Raw genomic sequence first — 17,567 nt, forward strand, 5'->3', positions numbered from 1 at the left:
AAGAGAATACAGTAGTCCTTGACTTACAACAGTTTCTTTAGCGACCAGGACCGACACAGACTTCAGAGGAGAATCAGAATTGCAGAAAAAACAATTGCTGCCAATCTGCCTTCCATTGAGGACCTGTATACTGAGTCAAAAAGAGGGCGGTAAAATATTTACTGACCCCTCACATCCTGGACACAAATTGTTTCAACTCCTACCCTCAAAACATCGCTACAGAGCACTGCACACCAAGACAACTAGACACAAGAACAGTTTTTCCCCGAACGCCATCACTCTACTAAACAAATAATTCCCTCAACACTGTCAGACTTTCTACTAAATCTGCACTTCTATTCTACTAGTTTTTCTCATCATTCCTATCACCCATTTCCTCCCATGTTGACTGTATGACTGTAACTTGTTGCGTATATCCTAAGATTTTTAGTAATATTGCTTCTTCATTGCTTATTTGACCCCTATGACAATCATTAAGTGTTGTACCACATGATTCTTGACAAATGTATATTTTATTTTATGTACGTTGAGAGCATATGCACCAAGACAAATTCCTTGTGTGTCCAATGACACTTGGCCAATAAAAATTCTATTCTATTCAGTTACAATGGCAGTGAAAAAAAGGATTTTTCACTATTTTTTATACACTTAAGAACTTTCCAGCATCATCATGATCATGTGATCAAAATTCAGATGCTTGGCAACTGGTTCATATCTATATTTCAATTTGATGAAGCATTCTTGAGGAACATCCTTCACCTATCACTTGTATGCCCGTCAAGAAGTTATTTAATAATCGTATCATAATAGACAGGCTTGCTAAGCAGAATGTGGTGGGGCATTCCATCAGATGCTTTGCTGAAGTACAAATACATTTTGTCTACAACTTGCCAGTAGGAAAGGAAAGGAGAAAAGGTTAAGTCTGGCAAAATTTGGATGTCGGGTAATCAGTGTTTTCCAAATGCATATTGATTAATTACTTTTCTGCTCTGGAATCTTCTAGGAATCAATATTGGATTGATTGGTCTATAGTCCCAGGGTCACTGTTTCCCCTGGGTAGGATGTCTGTTGTCCTCTAGTTGTGTTGTACTTTGCCCATTTCCCGAAATTTGTCAAAGATAATGGAAATTACTATCAACATTGCAAAGTTGAGGGGTTTTTTTTGAAAAAAGGGTATAATTTGTCAAGCAATCCCAAAGGAAGACTCTGCTTTCATCAAATTATTATTATTATTTATTGGATTTGCATGCCGCCCCTCTCCGGAGACTCGGAGCGGCTAACAGCAATAAGACAGTGTACAGTAATAATCCAATACTAAAAATGATTAAAAACCCATTAATATAAAAAACCAAACATACATGCAGACATACCATGCATAAAATTGTAAAGGCCTAGGGAGAAAGAGCATCTCAATTCCCCCATGCCTGGCGGCAGAGGTGGGTTTTAAGTAGCTTACGGAAGGCAAGGAGGGTGGGGGCAATTCTAATCTCTGGGGGGAGTTGGTTCCAGAGGGCCGGGGCCGCCACAGAGAAGGCTCTTCCCCTGGGTCCCGCCAAGCGGCATTGTTTAGTTGACGGGACCCGGAGAAGACCCACTCTGTGGGACCTAACTGGTCGCTGGGATTCGTGCAGCAGAAGGCGGTCCCTGAGATAATCTGGTCCGGTGCCATGAAGGGCTTTATAGGTCATAACCAACACTTTGAATTGTGACCGGAAACTGATCGGCAACCAATGCAGGCTGCGGAGTGTTGGTGTAACATGGGCATATTTGGGAAGTTGAGCTTGGCTCCTGGTAACTTACAGAGACAATATCTATTTAGGGCCCCGTCCCTCCCCTCACATAAAGACAAGTACTTACTACTTTCTTCTGGATTGTGTGTGTGTTTAATTTTTAGTCTGAATTAACCTGATAGATTTACTTCAGAAAACATGGATTCATTTTTTTTTCCTAGTTCAAAGTCTTACCAGTGTCAAATATTGACCTTGCTAGATAGAGAGGGATGTTGATTTTTCAAAAGACTAACAGAATTTTACAACAGTTATCTGTAGGAGAACTAAGGTGCAAATTGAAGTATTATTTTCAACCAATAAAACCCCTTAAACATGTTTAAAATTCAGGTGTACACTACATTAAAAGGGGGGAAATGCAAACATTTATTTTTTAAAGAACCAAGCTTTGGAGCATTGAAGCTACTACCAATATAAACCGTGGCTAAAATTATTTTTTCATTTTATTTTATTCATTTTTGTATAAAAATGTCTAATCTAAATAATAAATAAAACTGGAACCCTTCTATGAACTTTTTGCTGAAATTGAATAAACTGAATTGTGGATTTATTCATCAAAATGAAGGAGCCTTTTTAGGAACCATGATATTGGGAACGTTGAAATGAAAATTATCATAATTGTATCTATAAAAAAAACCCTTAAACATATTTATTTAAAAATTCAGGTGTATGCTACATTAAAAGGGAAAAAAATGCAAACATTTATTTTTTTATATTATTTAATATAAACCAGTAAATTGCTTTAGAGCAAATAGTTTCTGGAGTAAAGTACTAGCAAACAGGCTTTATAAGTAATTCAGATTTCTGAATATGGTAAAAGTGTATGTTTCACATAAGTGATGGAACTTAATACTATTTGCAGAGTTGATCACCAGATCACAACAAAGCAATTAAAAAGCGCTGAAATCCACTTCAATCCAGAAATGGATTTCGGCTCTCGCTACCTGACAGTTTAATTAATACTTTTATTTTCTATTTAGACTTCTTCCGCCCCCAGAGTTCACTTCAATCGGTTACAAAAGGAAACAATATCCAAGCGTGGCGTTGGGCGATCCCAGCTTGGATTAAAATCCGCAAAGGGGGAGGGGGGGATATTCCTAAAGCGGAAAAAGAAAAGGATCAGAATTTTTTCTTTTTTTAAAAAAAAATCTACCTTTTATCCACTTTATCCCGATCGTAGTTGCATAAAACAGTTGGCTAAGCAGCGCCCACGATTGCAAACGGAGCGAGAGGAGATAGGTTCAAGCAAGGTAAAATACGAAGGACAAAAATAAAGACTTGCAAATTTTCAGGTTAAAAAAAAGTTTTAAAAATTTATTTTAAAAAAGCCCGGCGGAAGCCGCGAGGACTTCAGACTTCGTGCAACCGCCGATCTCATTTCTAAGCAGTCAGGAATCCTACAACCGAGTTGATTTTTTTCCATCCAGGCAGGACCCAGCGGGCTTTAGCAACGCCGTCCATCCGTTGCTCCGTATTTAAACAAGGCGCGTTTATTTGCAACCGAATCCCAATGAGTTTCCGCGTAAGCCAGGATCCAGAGTCCCTTTCATCCGCCGCCGTCCGCAAAGACCGAGCCGCCACGTGCTTGTCCCGGGGAGCAGAAGTCAGGCAGTGCCTTCGTTCCCTTTCGCCGACAAGGAGCTCCGCCCTTCTCGCTTCGCAGCCATAGAAATCCCGCGTCGCGGAGGCCCCGCCTACTGCGAGCTCCGCCATTGGCCGGCCCGGAAAAAAAAGGCGGAGCCAGCCTGTTGTTATGATAAAGAGCGGCTCCGCCTCCGCCTCGTGGGCGAAAGGGGAGCTTCGCCGAGCGGCCGGCTCCTTGTTTCCTCTCGCGCCTCAGGCACGCTCTTTAAACGGCTCGGGCGGAAAAAAAGCCTCATTTACATCCCAGGTCCCGCCCCCCTTTTCCTCCAAGGGCTCGTGCGGTCGCTTAAAAAAAGTTAGCTCCCAGGCTCCGCCCCTCTCCCGCTCTCCTCGAAGACGTCCGGTCCCCCGCTCGCTCTCGTCGTGCCCCCCTCCCCAAAGGATTAAGAGCTCCATCGAAAGTGAGAAGTGGTCCTCCTCAGAGAGACGTCTTCCTCGCGACGTCCCGCCCGTCGGATCCGAAACTCCGCCCCTTTCCTCCTCGGCTCGCGCCCTTCCTCCTCCTCCCCCCCCCGCCCTCCGGAGTCCCATCTGTTTCTCGGGCGTCGAATGCTGAGCGGAGCGCGCGCCTGTTTTTTAAACCGTCGCCTGGACCAACAGTTGAGGCGGCGGCGGCGGCTGCTGCGAGCTGAGGCGAAAAGGGGTGTTTGTGAGGGGGGGGCGGGAAGAAATGGGTTTTTGTGGCGGCGGCCGCCCCCGCCGACAACAGCGCCGCCTTCGCCTGCCCTAGAGACCCCCCAAGCGAGCGAGGAGGAGCGGAGGGTGAGGAGGCGCCAACCCGGAGGAACCCCATGCCGAGAAGCGGGCGCGGAGCGGGCAGCCGTGGCTGCTGAGGGGGGAACAGAAGGCAGTTCAGTCGCAGGAAAGGAGGAGGAGAACATCTCGCGCCGCGGGCCCGGAGCGAGATGTGTCCGGAGGAGGACGGAGGCTGCGGCGACGGAGCGGGAGGGGTCGCAACGACGGCGGCGGCAGCGACTGTTACTTCAGCCGCGAACGGGGCAGCGGAGGGCTCGACCAGCGCCGCCGGGTCGGCCGCGGAGACGAGCGCCCTGAGCGAGCTCCGCTCCTGGTGGGAAGTGCCGGCCATCGCTCACTTCTGCTCGCTCTTCAGGACCGCTTTCCGCCTGCCGGACTTCGAGATTGAGGTGAGTCCGGCTCCTGAGGGGCGGTGTGGGAGAGGAAAGAAGCGAAGCGAGCGCGACCGGCCCTCAGAGAGGAACCCGAAGGAGAAGCGGCGGAGGTGAAGGAGGGGGGGGGGTAGGACAATACTTTCGGCCCTTCTCGCCGCGAGGGATGGAGGGGGTTGGGCGGGGGGGGGGCTCTTGAGGCGCCTGCCCGGCTGCCCTCACGCCGCCCGGTGGGGGGAGGGGAGGGTCAGGATCGCGGACATTTCCATCCAACCCCCCCCCCCATGCGGCGCAGGGTACAGACGGGGTAGGTAAGGGCTGCTGCTACGAAAGTTGGTCTTCCTTTTCTTTTCCCCTCTCCCCCTTTGCGACGTCTCGTTAATAAAAGTGGTGCCGCCGAGGCGGTCGGGGGAATTGTGTAGCGGTGGCGGCGGTGCTACGAACAATGACAAGGGTGAAGCCGAAAAGCCCCACCGAGGGAGGGGAAGGGTGCCTTTGCTCCCCGGTTAAAAACGTGTCCAAAAACGCTGATCTGCGAAACGCTTCTAAAGCGGGTAAAAGTCCTCTTTTAGGGATCGGATGGAGAAGGGGGCTCAATTTTATGTTGAATAGTGCCTAACAATAGTTTTCCTTCTGTTTGGTATGACTCTTGTCGCTCGATCCCCCCTCCCTTTAAAGCTTATTTCTTGGTGGGGAGAGGTTTGAGCCCACCGGTTCTCTCTCCCTTCCCCCTAACCACCCCCCCTCGCCAATGAAGTGTCACAGTTGGCGAGGAGGATCTTTTCTTTTATATCCCCAAGGGAGCATTATTTGTTCCCCAGCCAGGATGTGTGGGAGCGATGTGGAGACTTCGGCCGCCTTTTGAAAAGCAAAGTAATGCATGCCTCTCTCTGTGTGTATCTTGATTATCTCTTCTTTATCACTCCACTGAGCAAGCTGTGGAGAGGAGCAGAGTGGCTCTGATTCTAAAGTCTTCCATTTTGCTGTTCTTGCTTTAAAAAAAAAAGTTTTGCTACCAGGTATTTAAAAGGAGGTTTCCATTTCAAAGGTAGAAGTTTCCATCTTATCTCTCTGGTGGCCTGAGATCAGTCCAAGGGTTTGAAAAGAGTTTGCTTTGCTTGCATTATTCCTGCAGGGAATCGATGGGTAAGAGGGAGGGGAGTTTTGTTTCTCCATGAGAGCTAGCTATAAGCTCCCTCCAGGTTTTGTGACAATCAAGCTGTTGGCTTTGTGGCAATTGAGCAGGCAGTGTGTTTCTCCTCTTTTTCTCCCTTTTAAGGTTCTCTGGAATTTAGACTTCCATTTTCATAAGAAATCAGCACATCGAAATTCATTCAGCTGAAGTTTATTTATTTATTTATTTGATTTCTATGCCACCCAACTCCTTAGGGACTCTAGGCAGCTAAGTTGGGAAATCTGCTTAGCAGTTAGTAAGATGGATAAACACATTTATTGTAATAGTGAATTAGTGCAAGTTTTATATTGAATAAGTTGCTCTTACCTCTTACTTTTTTTCTAAAAAAAACATCTGAAATTTTGGCTGTTTATCCAACATTGCTATTCCAGGATTCTGAAAGGATGTTTTTCCAGCATTGCTCAATTGTTTATCCAGTATACAGTCTTAACAATATAATACTGTGCACTTAATTTGATCTTAAGGCAGCAGTTTTATTTGATTTGTTGCACAATTTTACCAATACGAAAAGTAATTAGGTCAAATGGAAGAATATGAGCAGGCTATGTGTATGCAGACCTCCCAGAGGTCTTGTGTCATTTTCCAAGATCTTAAGTAGCTTAGCCCAATGTGATTAAACCTGAGTTTACCATCTGTTTATAACAGATGCAATAACTTTAGTGTCTCATTTTCTTTTCAGCTTTCAAAATGTGTATAATAAGATCCTGTTAGGCTATGAAGAGAAACACAGTGAAATGTAAACATGCTATTTTAACATAATTATTCATTAGATTTAGCATTATAATATATGTACTGTATATGTATGTGGATAACATTTGGAATAAAGATAAGAATTACTTCTCTAAAGGTTGTTTAAAATGGTAACTTTACTGGAGACTCAGATCTGTGATCTATAGACAAATGATTCTAAGCTGAATGATAAGAAAAGCAACATAGAAAGTTGAGGCTGGGTTACCTTGTTTCTGCACATAAAGAATATATTCAAGGATTAGTTTTTTTGTAACTTGCCCTTGTGTTTTATTAGATATAGGCTATTTATAAAAACTACAATATATTATGAAATTTAGTTATAGGGTCAAAATGTTTATTATATGTTACTGCCGAAATGTGTTTGAGTAGCAAATGAAACCTATGTAAGTGCAATTGACATAGTCAGACCCAGCACTAAGATATAGTTAATGATTGCGAATATAAGGTCTTGCTGTGTATTTTAAATGTAGATACAAAGATGTATGTTCAGGCTTAATTTTATAGTGGCCTTAAATATTAGTTTTGGCTTGAGTTCATCTTTGGTGAGTTAAATATTGCTATGACATATTTGTGATTTTCAAAGGTAGTCTGAATCTTTCCCCCCAAGATAACTGAGTACAGCAGGATGTGAGAATTCCTACAACCCCTTTAACAGGATGTGAATGTAGAGGGAGGAGAAAATCCCTTATGCAGTGCTAAATTTCTGAAAGAGTAAATTATCTTCCAGTGATACTACTCCTTAGCAAAAAGAGCTCCTCCTTCACCTATTGATGTGGACTCTTAAAATAAATTCCCCTGCCCAAGCATACAAGCAGGGGGAAAGATCTTAAATTTACAATGAGAAAAGGTAATTGTACTAGCCTTTCACCTTTGGAGGCTGAAGTGGCATCTGGTTTGTTTCACAAATAAGTCAGTTTGGACTCTAGTTCCCCAACTTCCACACCAAGTGGGAACATTTAAAGTGGTCTGGATGGATTATGTGTTTCAGAGGGAGATGAGGAAGAAAAATTTGTGATGCAACTCTTCCTTCTTGGTTGATTCCCTTTTAATAAAAAACATACCTACAGATTTGTATTTGCTTATATTGAATATAATATTTGTTTTAAATAAGTGCTCTGAAATAGCTGTTATTAATGAAACTAAGTTGAGACAAAGTAATGAATAGAAGTTTTATGCTGGTTTTCTATATTGAAATATATTTGGGTGGTGGTGGTAAATATTAGAATGATGATTTGAAGAGAATAATAGGAGAAATCAGCTGTGAATTCTTCCTGGAAAATATATAGATGGGAGAAGCATACAAATAATTGGAAAATAGTAGGATGAAGGACTGAATTAGTGTTGGAAGATTGTTAGACTAAAGCTTCACATCACCACTTGATCAATTAATATCTATGTGATCATGATTTATATGTTGAAGATGTAAAGACTTGTACTTTTTTTGGTTAAGAATCAGTATTGTGAAAAACTTACATTTGTTTTTACAATATTGTTATTTGCTTCAAGAACTTCAGATGCGGATAATGTTATTTAATTATACTGTACAACTTTCTTATTTCATGGACTGTTACAAGTTCTAGAAAATAATCATTTTTTTATTGAACAATTTGAATATTATACCTTATCAGAGAAATAAATATAATACAGCTAATCCTCAATTTATAACCAACCAGTCTACGGAGAGGGATGACATTAAAAAATGTGATATATTTATTATTATTATTATTATTATTATTATTATTATTATTATTATTTATTCATTTAGTAACATTCAAATTACAAGAGTACTGAAAAAAATGACTTATGACTAGTTTTCACACTTACAATCTTGTAGCACTCCCCACAGTTACATTATCAAAATTCAAATGCTTGGGAACTGGTTCATATTTATTATTTGTTGCAATGTTCTCGGATTAGGGGATCATTTTTTGTGATCTTCTGACAAGCAAAGTCAGTGGGAAAGCCAGATTCACTTAACAACTGCAATGCTTTGCTTAACAATTGTGACAAGAACAGTAGTAAAATGGGACAAAAATCACTTAACAGAAATCAGTTGTATAAGCTTTGTTTTTTATTGTGACATGTTTTAAAGAGTTTTAAGCAACTTTGGTGGCTTTTTTACCTTCTGTAAATTTGCGTTCAGTATTATCAGAAGAAACATGGAACGATTTAATTATATATTAAGATATGTTATTTTCATATACATTTGTATTAATCAGATGCCCCCCTATATTCTTGAGATGGCAGATCCATCATTTATATGCACATTTTTTTCTCAACAAATATCTATGATTCATGTGATATGTACAGTGGAACCTCTAACTAAGAACATCTCTACTTAAGAACTTTTCTAGATAAGAACCGGATGTTCAAGATTTTTTTGCTTCTTCTTAAGAACCATTTTCTACTTAAGAACCCGAGCCTGGAAAAATTTCCCAGGAAATTTGAGAGCGGTATGAAGGCCCGGCCAGTTTCCTGCCATTCCCCCTTTAATCCCAGCCATCTCGGGCTTTTCTAGGCTGCCAGAGGAGCCTTTCGGTGGCGCTTAAGGAGCCTTTGGCAGCCCAGAGCAAATGGAGCGTTTTCCTTTCTCTGGGCGCTTGGAAAAGGAATAAACCACTTCGCTGTGGTGACTCCCTTGCGCTGCCTCCCATACACCTAGCGCGAGGTTGCCTTCCGGAGCATCCGGGCGCAGAAAGGCAAAAGGGGGCGCTTCGCTCCAGCCAGATCAACTCGGCTTCAGCCAAACCAAGGAGTCACCACAGTGAAGGAAAGGCGCTGGCTACAAAGCGAGTGAGTGAGAGGAGAGGGGATCCCTTCAGCATGGGAAGGAAGAGGACGCAGGTAGCAGCAGCAGCCACCTTTCAGTCAAAGGAGCAGGAGGTTCCCCCCTCTAGCCCACCTGGGTTTCTCTCTGGCACAGTGTATGGGAGGCAGGCTCGCGCCAGGTGTATGGGAGGTGCGTGCTCCTCCTCACCGCCTCAGAGTCCCTCTTTTTTAAAAAAGCCTTAAAGCCTTAAAGTTTTGGATTTTTTTGATTCCTCTCACCTCACCGTCTCCCTTCGGCAGCAACTGTCCTCCTCCTCCCACCCAAATTCTGAGCTTTTATTTCTTTCCTAATGGGTTTGCACGCATTATTTGCTTTTACATTGATTCCTATGGGGAAAAATGCTTCTACTTACAAACTTTTCTACTTAAGAACCTGGCCATGGTATGAATTAAGTTATTAAGTAGAGGTACCACTGCTTATTGATTTATAAAAGATTTCACTGTTTAAGAATGTTAGGAAGATGCATTATAGTAAAAGCAAACAATGTGGACAGCTTAAACCCAGCCATGCACATTCTTAGTCGTTGATAATTTAGGGACGCTTTAGATTATGGGTATTGCTAAATACGGTTTGTAGTATTTGTATAAGCTTAAAGTGTTTCCTGATTTGTTTGTGTAGTCTAGGAGGGTTATCTTTGGTACCTGTTGAACTCAGGGCCCAGAAATTCAGTACCTGGATATTTCCAGAGTGTTTTGCCCATGTATGCATGCTGTTTTTCTGAATTCCTCATTTGTATTCTGTGGGATCTATCCCCAGATAACCAGCATGAATTTTATACTAGTTTTATTATATTTATTTATTAGATTTGTATGCTGCCCCTCTCCGTAGACTCGGGGCGGCTAACAACAATAATAAAACAGCATATGACAAATCTAATATTTATCAGCAAAAGGTTTTCCACAGAATATGGTAAAATTGTGATAGTATTCTCACAATTTTATTTTGCTATTACCGGTATTTTCATTAGGGTTTTTTAGTATTTTGAAACAAAAACATCATGATCTGTATTCTGATCCCATGCATCTTTCTCAGAAAAGTGCCTTATTTCTGATTCTTAAACCTCTTACTGCTATCTTGGACTAAATAACAAATTTAAATTACGCAAACAAAGGGGAACTATAGGAATCTCCCTACCCCCCAAATTCACATTCATATATCCACAATTATTGTGAAAAGTAGCATTTTAAAGATGGACAATTTTTAATTCTTAAATTTTAAAGATTGGCAATTGCATTGTCAAACAGTGATCAATTGCACCATTAATTTTTTAGATTTATGACGTGAGAGTTAATCAACTATACTTTTATGTCTTGTTTCCATATGTCAGAGTGGAACTATTCTGCAGGGGCAGCAATATTTGATTTGTTTATACACATTGTTTTATACTATGTCTTTTGTGAGCTGCCCCGAGTCTTCAGAGAAGGGCGGCATACAAATCTAATAAATAAATAAATATGGAGCCATTTCTGGCTTTGCCAGTCGAGTATACAGTCCTAAGATTCCCTGTTTGTCTTCTTTCCAATCACCAACCATTCTTGACCTTGCCTATCTTTCAAGCCCAGACAAGGTTAGCCAGCTGTTACTGTTTGCTGAATGAACCAGCCCATCTTTTGATGTTCCACTTTTAAACATCTGACTTGTCCTGCCAAGTATAATACAATGAGCTTGACTCTTCCAGAATTAACCTGAATCTCCACAATCATTGCTTGCTAGGGATGCTGGAAGTTACAGCATGAGCATAGCTGCAGTGTTCCAATTTAGGAAAAATAGATACTATAAAGAAAAAAGGATAAACAAAAAGCAACCTAGGTTGTGTATATAGCAATAGAAATGCGAAACAGTTAGAAGGTACAGCGAAAATATTGCAAGTATCACTTGCCATTGTATACTTAAGTGTTGTACTATTCCCTCCCCCCAAAATATGAGCTTGAAAAGAATAATGCACAGATAATGTATTTCACGTCAGCTATTGGAAGGACATGCATATGAGAATTTTGATGTCTTTGAACTCTTGCCAATTTTTAAAAACGCCGTAATTTATTTCTAATTCTAAATGTCGCTATGAAATGAAAGTATATCTGTCACATTTATTTGCAGTGGGCACAAAGGACTTTTTTTTTAACCTGGTTCTGAATTTATAAGATTTACCCCAGTTGGGATGACTACTAGTAGCCTCTATACTGAAACGGTTTGTTGTTCTTTTTAAGAGAAGAAACTTGACATCCATTTTCATCTGTGTTGTCTAGGTTTTTTTCTTTTTCATTCTCAGTCCACAACATTATGCTTACTAGACTAGTAGATGGTGATCTTTCCAGATGTGTACTTCATCCACCAGCTGCATATCTTGGAATGTGTGAAGCAGATGTCCTTTTTTCTTTTCCAAGACTACTCTTTAAAGATAGGCTGAAGAAGGGGAATGGATTTACGAAGCTGGTTGGCTTAAAAGCAGTGCATCCATCAGAGAAGGCTCTGGGTATTGTTATGGGAAGAAAATGTTGAACAGCCAAGCCCCCATGCTGGCTTTAGCAGAGGCAGCTGCCTCACGCGACTCAGGACCCCTTTTTTCAAGACGTCGCAGCTGTGAGTTTGGAGGGGAGGAGGTGGTTCAGCTCTGACCAGGTCAAAAGTTCAGTGGGACATGAGAGAGATGCATGTGCAAAGAGAATATTGCACATTTAAAAAAATATTAGATGTTTCAGAGCATTCCCAGAAGAAACCCAGCGATTGAATATAGAATTTCAAGGATATTTAAGATATAGTAACATCCTAATGAAGATGAGAAAATAGGAATGATGTATGGGATTGTCAAAAACAGGGTGGGTTGGTTTTTTTTGAAAACCAGTAAATATGTCTTTTTAAATAAAATGGCCATTAGTGATATCAATTCAGTGATTGATTCTCTATTACTTGTACCTAATTTTAAAGGCTAGGCCTTCCTAGTTTGCAAAACATTTTATACGCACCTGAGTTTTCATTGCCTGCTGCCATCTTTTTACTTTAGTTTTTATTGCTCTACTGGCCTATCTAGATTTTCTTGTACAGTATTAGAATCACAATAGGGCAGTATCAACAGGAATTGTATGTTCAATATTAACAAATTTATAGAAGTATTAGTGTTTTGAAATAGACTGTAAAAGCATGAAGCGTTATCTGATTTCTTCTGTATTGTAAGGCACATTTGTGTGTGTTTACCTTCTTTTCTTCCTATGATAATTGAATTTCACATAGAGATTGCTAGCCTATATTATATGACAAAATATGGTAAGCAAGTGTATTAACTTTGGGCATGGGTTCACTTGCGTTTGTTGTTAATCTACCTGCCTCCCAGCTGCATTACAGCAGCCCTGCCTGCGCTGCTAAAGGTGGTGGCCGGGTTGGTGGAGTTCCCGAGGCTTATCGTTCTGGGGCACTTCAATTTACCGTCGCTTGGCGAATCCTTGAATGCGGCAGAGGAGTTTATGGCTTCCATGGCAACCATGGACCTGTCCGAAGTAGTTCAGGATCCAACTCAGAGTGGGGGAAGGACACATGCTTGACCTACTGTTCCTCTTGGGGCAGTGGAAACATGACCTGGTATTAAGGGCCATAGATATTTTACATGTGTCATAGTCAGATCATTTCCTGCTGAGGCTGGACTTTAAGACACCAATCCTCCATCGCAAGAAGGCGGAGCCGATTAAGTGATTCCGTCCCAAACGCCTAATGGACCCTGAAGGGTTCCAGAGGGAGCTTGGGGAAATACCTGATTCTCTTGCCCACAATCCGGCTGAGTCCCTGGTGGTTGCCTGGAACAGGGCTTCATCAGGGGCACTGGACCGGATTGCGCCTTTGCAACCTCTCCGTGGCTGCGGATCCAGGAGAGCTCCTTGGTTCACCGAGGAGCTCCAGGAGATGAAGCGCCAGAAGAGATGTCTAGAGTGACACTGGAGAATCAGTAACTCTGAATCTGACTGAACACTGTTAAGAGCCTTTATTAATAATAATAATTAATAATAATAATAATAATAATTTATTAGACTTGTATGCTGCCCCTCTCTAAGAACTCGGGGCGGCCTTTATTAGGACTTACCTCGTGGTGATACAGGTGGCAAAATGTTCACATTTTCCCTCACATTGCATCCACGGATTCACATCCAGCCACCCTTTTTAGGATGACCCGTTCCCTTCTCAAGGTGGAGGGAACAGAGGAGCCCTTGCAGGGTAGAGCTGAAGAATTTGTTCAGTTTCTGGAGGACAAAGCCGCCCAAATTCGGATGGACTGGACTCTGATTGGGCAATTCTGACTGAGATTACAGGGGAAGGTCTTAGTCCTATTGTGTGGGACAAGTTTGATCCTGTGACTCCTGAGTAAGTGGACAAGGCTATGGGAGTGATGGGTTCCTCCACTTGTTTATTGTACCCATGCCCCTCCTGGCTGGTTTTGGCCAGCAGGGAGGTAGCATGAGGCTGGTTCCAGGTTCTGGTCAACACCTCCTTGAGTGAAAGGTCTTTCTCTCAATCATTAAAGGAAACAGTTATGAAGCCCCTCCTCAAGAAGCTTTCCCTGGATCCAGCTGAGTTAAAGAACTTTCATCCAGTCTCCCACCTACCCTTTGTGGGAAATGTTGTGGAGAAAGTGGTGGCACTCCAGCTCCTACAATCATTGGATGAAACAGATTATCTAGACCCATTTTAATCAGGCTTCAGGCCCAGCTATAGCACAGAAACTGCTTTGGTCACACTGGTGGAGGACCTCTGGTGAGCCTGGGATAAAGGTTATTCCTCTCTCTTGGTGCTTCTTCGCCTCTCAGTGGCTTTCGATACTTTTGATCATGGTATCCTTCTGTGATGACTAGGGGAGTTGGGAGTGGGAGGCAACATTGCGGTAGTTCTCCTATCTCTCTGGTCGGTCGCAGTCAGTGTTGGTAGGAGGACAGAGGTCAACCCCTAGGCCCCTCCTTTGTGGGGTGCCAAAGGGTTTGGTTCTCTCTCCTATGCTATTTAAAATCTGCATGAAACCACTAAGTGAGACCATCTGTCCTCATGGGGTGAGGCACCAGCAATATGCTGATGATACCCAGCTGTACATCTCCACCCGTGGCAGTTCAGCGAAGAGGTAGATGTGATGCGCTGGTGCCTGGAGACTGTGAGGGTCTGGATGGGAGTTAACAAACTTAACCCCAAGAAGATTGAGTGGCTGAGTGTACTATCCCCGAAGGACTATACCGACTGTCCGTCCTTAGTTCTGGGAGGGGAAAAATTACGCTCCTCAGAACGGGCTCACAATTTAGGTGTCTTCCTAGATTCTCAGCTGAGATTAGATCAACATCTCTCAGCTGTAGCTATGGGGACCTTTGCACAGGTCTGCCTAGTGCACCAATTGCAACCCTACCTGGATCAGGAGGCTCTTTTCACGGTCATGCATGCCCTTATCACCTCACGGTTAGATTATTGCAACATGCTCTACATGGGGCTACCCCTGAAAAGCATTCAGGGATTACAACTGGTCCAGAATGCAGCTGCACGAACTGTTGTGGGTGCATCTAGGTACACCCACATCACACCAAATCTCCATGAGCTGCACTGACTACCAGCCAGTCTCTGGACACAATTCAAATCACTATAAAGCCCTACATGGCTTAGGGCCAGACTATCTTCTGGACTGCCTTCTACCACACAGCTCCCAGCAACCAATAAGGGCCCACAGAGTGGGCCTTTTCCAACTCCTGTCAGCTAAACTGTGTCGGTTGGTGAGGCCATGGGGGAGGGCCTTCTCTGTGGAGGCTCCGGCTTTCTGGAACCATCTATCTCCTGAGATCCATACTGCCTTCTGGAAAGCTATAAAGACCTGGCTTTGCTGGCAGGACTGGGGTTGTTGATCAAATAATGCATCATCTAGATCCAGCCACAAAAGATACACATGGTTTTATTATGGCTTTTTAAATTGTTCTTTTTTAGACATCCTCTTTGTTGTGAGCTGCCCAGAGTCCTTAGGTAGTTGGCCAGCATATAAATTAAACAAATGAATGAATGCCCAGAAGATCTTGCAAATCTTCAAAGCAACCAGCCCAAGTCTCTGTTGGCTGTGACTACTTCACTGCTTTTTGAAGCTGAACCAGGGAAGTTTTTCATTTGTGAATGGATCATCTTGTATGGTTTGCATGGGTATATTGCCTATTGCAGCCTTTCCCAAGCTGTATACTGTACCTCCCTTGGGTTGGTGCAGGCAGAGTCCAGGGACATGCGAAGAAACCTTTAGTTATATTATTACAATAAAACCATTTTTCACAGTGTCATTGGATGATTACAGGTAATCCTCAACTTTCAACCACAATTGAGCCCAAAATTTGGGTAGCTAAGTGAGAATTTTTAAGTGAATTTTGCCCATTTATGACCCTTCTTGCCACAGTTGTTAAGTGAATTCATCATGTTAAGTGAATCGTTTCAGTTGTTAAGTTAGTAACACAGTTGTTAAATAAATCTGGCTTCCCCATTGGCTTTGGTTTCAGAAGGTTGCAAAAGGTGATCAACTAGCCAAAGCCTGCAACTGTCATAAATCTAAACCAATTGCTAAGCATCTGAATTTTGATCATGTGACCATGGGGATGCTGCCGCGATTGTAAATGTGAAAAATGGTCACGTTTTTCAGTGTTTTTGTAACTTTGGACAATCACTAAATGAATAGCTTTCAGTTGAGGATTACCTATATTCCATTCATTTCCACAATAAGATACAAAGGACCCCCAGAACAGATACTGTACTTTTATTTACCATTTCATAACAGGAACCCATTGAATTAAAACCCTTTCCACATGAGAAAATGTGGAAGAAGAAGTGATTGTCCCCTATATTTTTGGTATATGGAACAAGCAGGGAAAGGGAATTGGTGTTTTTACATTCCCACTCTTAATTTCAGTTATTGTTTCATGTTGTTGTGAGGCATTAGGGGCCCTGTACCCTTGATAGTTTACAACACTTAGAAAGAATGTTTGATGAAGAGTGGAGGGTTTTCATGGGGAAATAATAGCTGTTATCTACTACTGCAAAGAACACTGGTTGATAATAGTATATTTATTTATTTGTTTGTTTGTTTAATTGGATTTGTATGCTGACCGATTAGGTCCCACAGAGTTGGCCTTCTCTGGGTCCCGTCGACTAAACAATGTCGTTTGGCGGGTCCCAGGGGAAGAGCCGACTCTCTGGAACCCCCCCCCCCCGGAGATTAGAACTGCCCCCACCCTCCTTGCCTTTCGTAAACTCCTTAAAACCCACCTCTGCCGTCAGGCATGGGGGAATTGAGACATCTCCCCTGGGCCTATACAATTTATGTATGGTATGTTTGTGTGTATGTCTGCTTTAATAACGGTTTTTAAAAATGTTTTTAAATTATTAGATTTGTCATGAATTGTTTTATTGTTGTTGTGAGCCTCCCCGAGTCTATGGAGAGGGGCGGCATACAAATCAAATAAATAAATAAATAAATACAGTATGTTTATAATTGCAATGTAGATTGCAATTATAACTAGGTCACAGATAGAATACTGAATTTATGGATTATTGCATTGAGAATTGTATGATACAAGAATGAGGCCAGAATTATAGTCATATGTCATGCTGGCCATTAAGCAGATCACCACATCACATTTTATGACCTTTGTACAGGACTTTTTAATTATCACTTGCTATCATTTTCATTAACAAATATCTATTAACAGCCACAATATTGTTTTAAAATAATATAACAGCCACAAAGTTGCTTTAAAAAGCTTCCAGAAAGCTTTTAATTACAGAGGTAGTTCTTCAAGCATACTCTGATAGCATTGCTTTTCAATAAACCAAAAGAAATTGACATTAGAAAAACTTGCTACAGTGAATGCATCTGTTAAATTAACACATTTTCTGTCAACCAAATCAGCTGCCTCTAGTACCATTGTTGTCAAGACAATAGAGACCCCGGGAATGGGCACCCATTTTAAAAGGAACATGTCTATTGAAAAAGATACACTCTGGAGGAATGAGCTTGTGTGTTTAGCTGGATTCATTACTGTAAGGAAGGAAGCTAGTTGCATTGTTCTCAAAGGGAACATAGAGGCAATCATACTATGCAGCTGGGGAAAAACAATATAAAAATAATGTATTATAGTGTTTTTAACCTATATCTTTATAACCTACATTTAAATGTATTTCTTATCATAGTAACTTGTAATAATTTCCTTTTGAAAGATTAATGAACACATTTTTAGACATCATAAAAA

The 17,567-nt window shown here is 41.9% G+C and overlaps 1 protein-coding gene across 1 annotated transcript in view; it reads left to right on the forward strand.

The window, feature by feature from the left end:
• Positions 1 to 4,027: 4,027 nt before the first annotated feature.
• CECR2 (CECR2 histone acetyl-lysine reader) overlaps positions 4,028 to 17,567 on the forward strand; it is an 89,632-nt gene continuing 76,092 nt past the window's right edge. Inside the window, exon 1 of the mRNA XM_070756485.1 lies at positions 4,028 to 4,576. Within this exon, the coding sequence (XP_070612586.1) occupies positions 4,337 to 4,576 (240 nt within the window). The 5' untranslated portion in view covers positions 4,028 to 4,336. The remainder of the gene's footprint in view (positions 4,577 to 17,567) is intronic.

The sequence above is a fragment of the Erythrolamprus reginae genome, chromosome 6 (genome assembly GCF_031021105.1).
Source record: "Erythrolamprus reginae isolate rEryReg1 chromosome 6, rEryReg1.hap1, whole genome shotgun sequence".
Classification (NCBI taxonomy): Eukaryota; Metazoa; Chordata; class Lepidosauria; order Squamata; family Dipsadidae; genus Erythrolamprus; species Erythrolamprus reginae.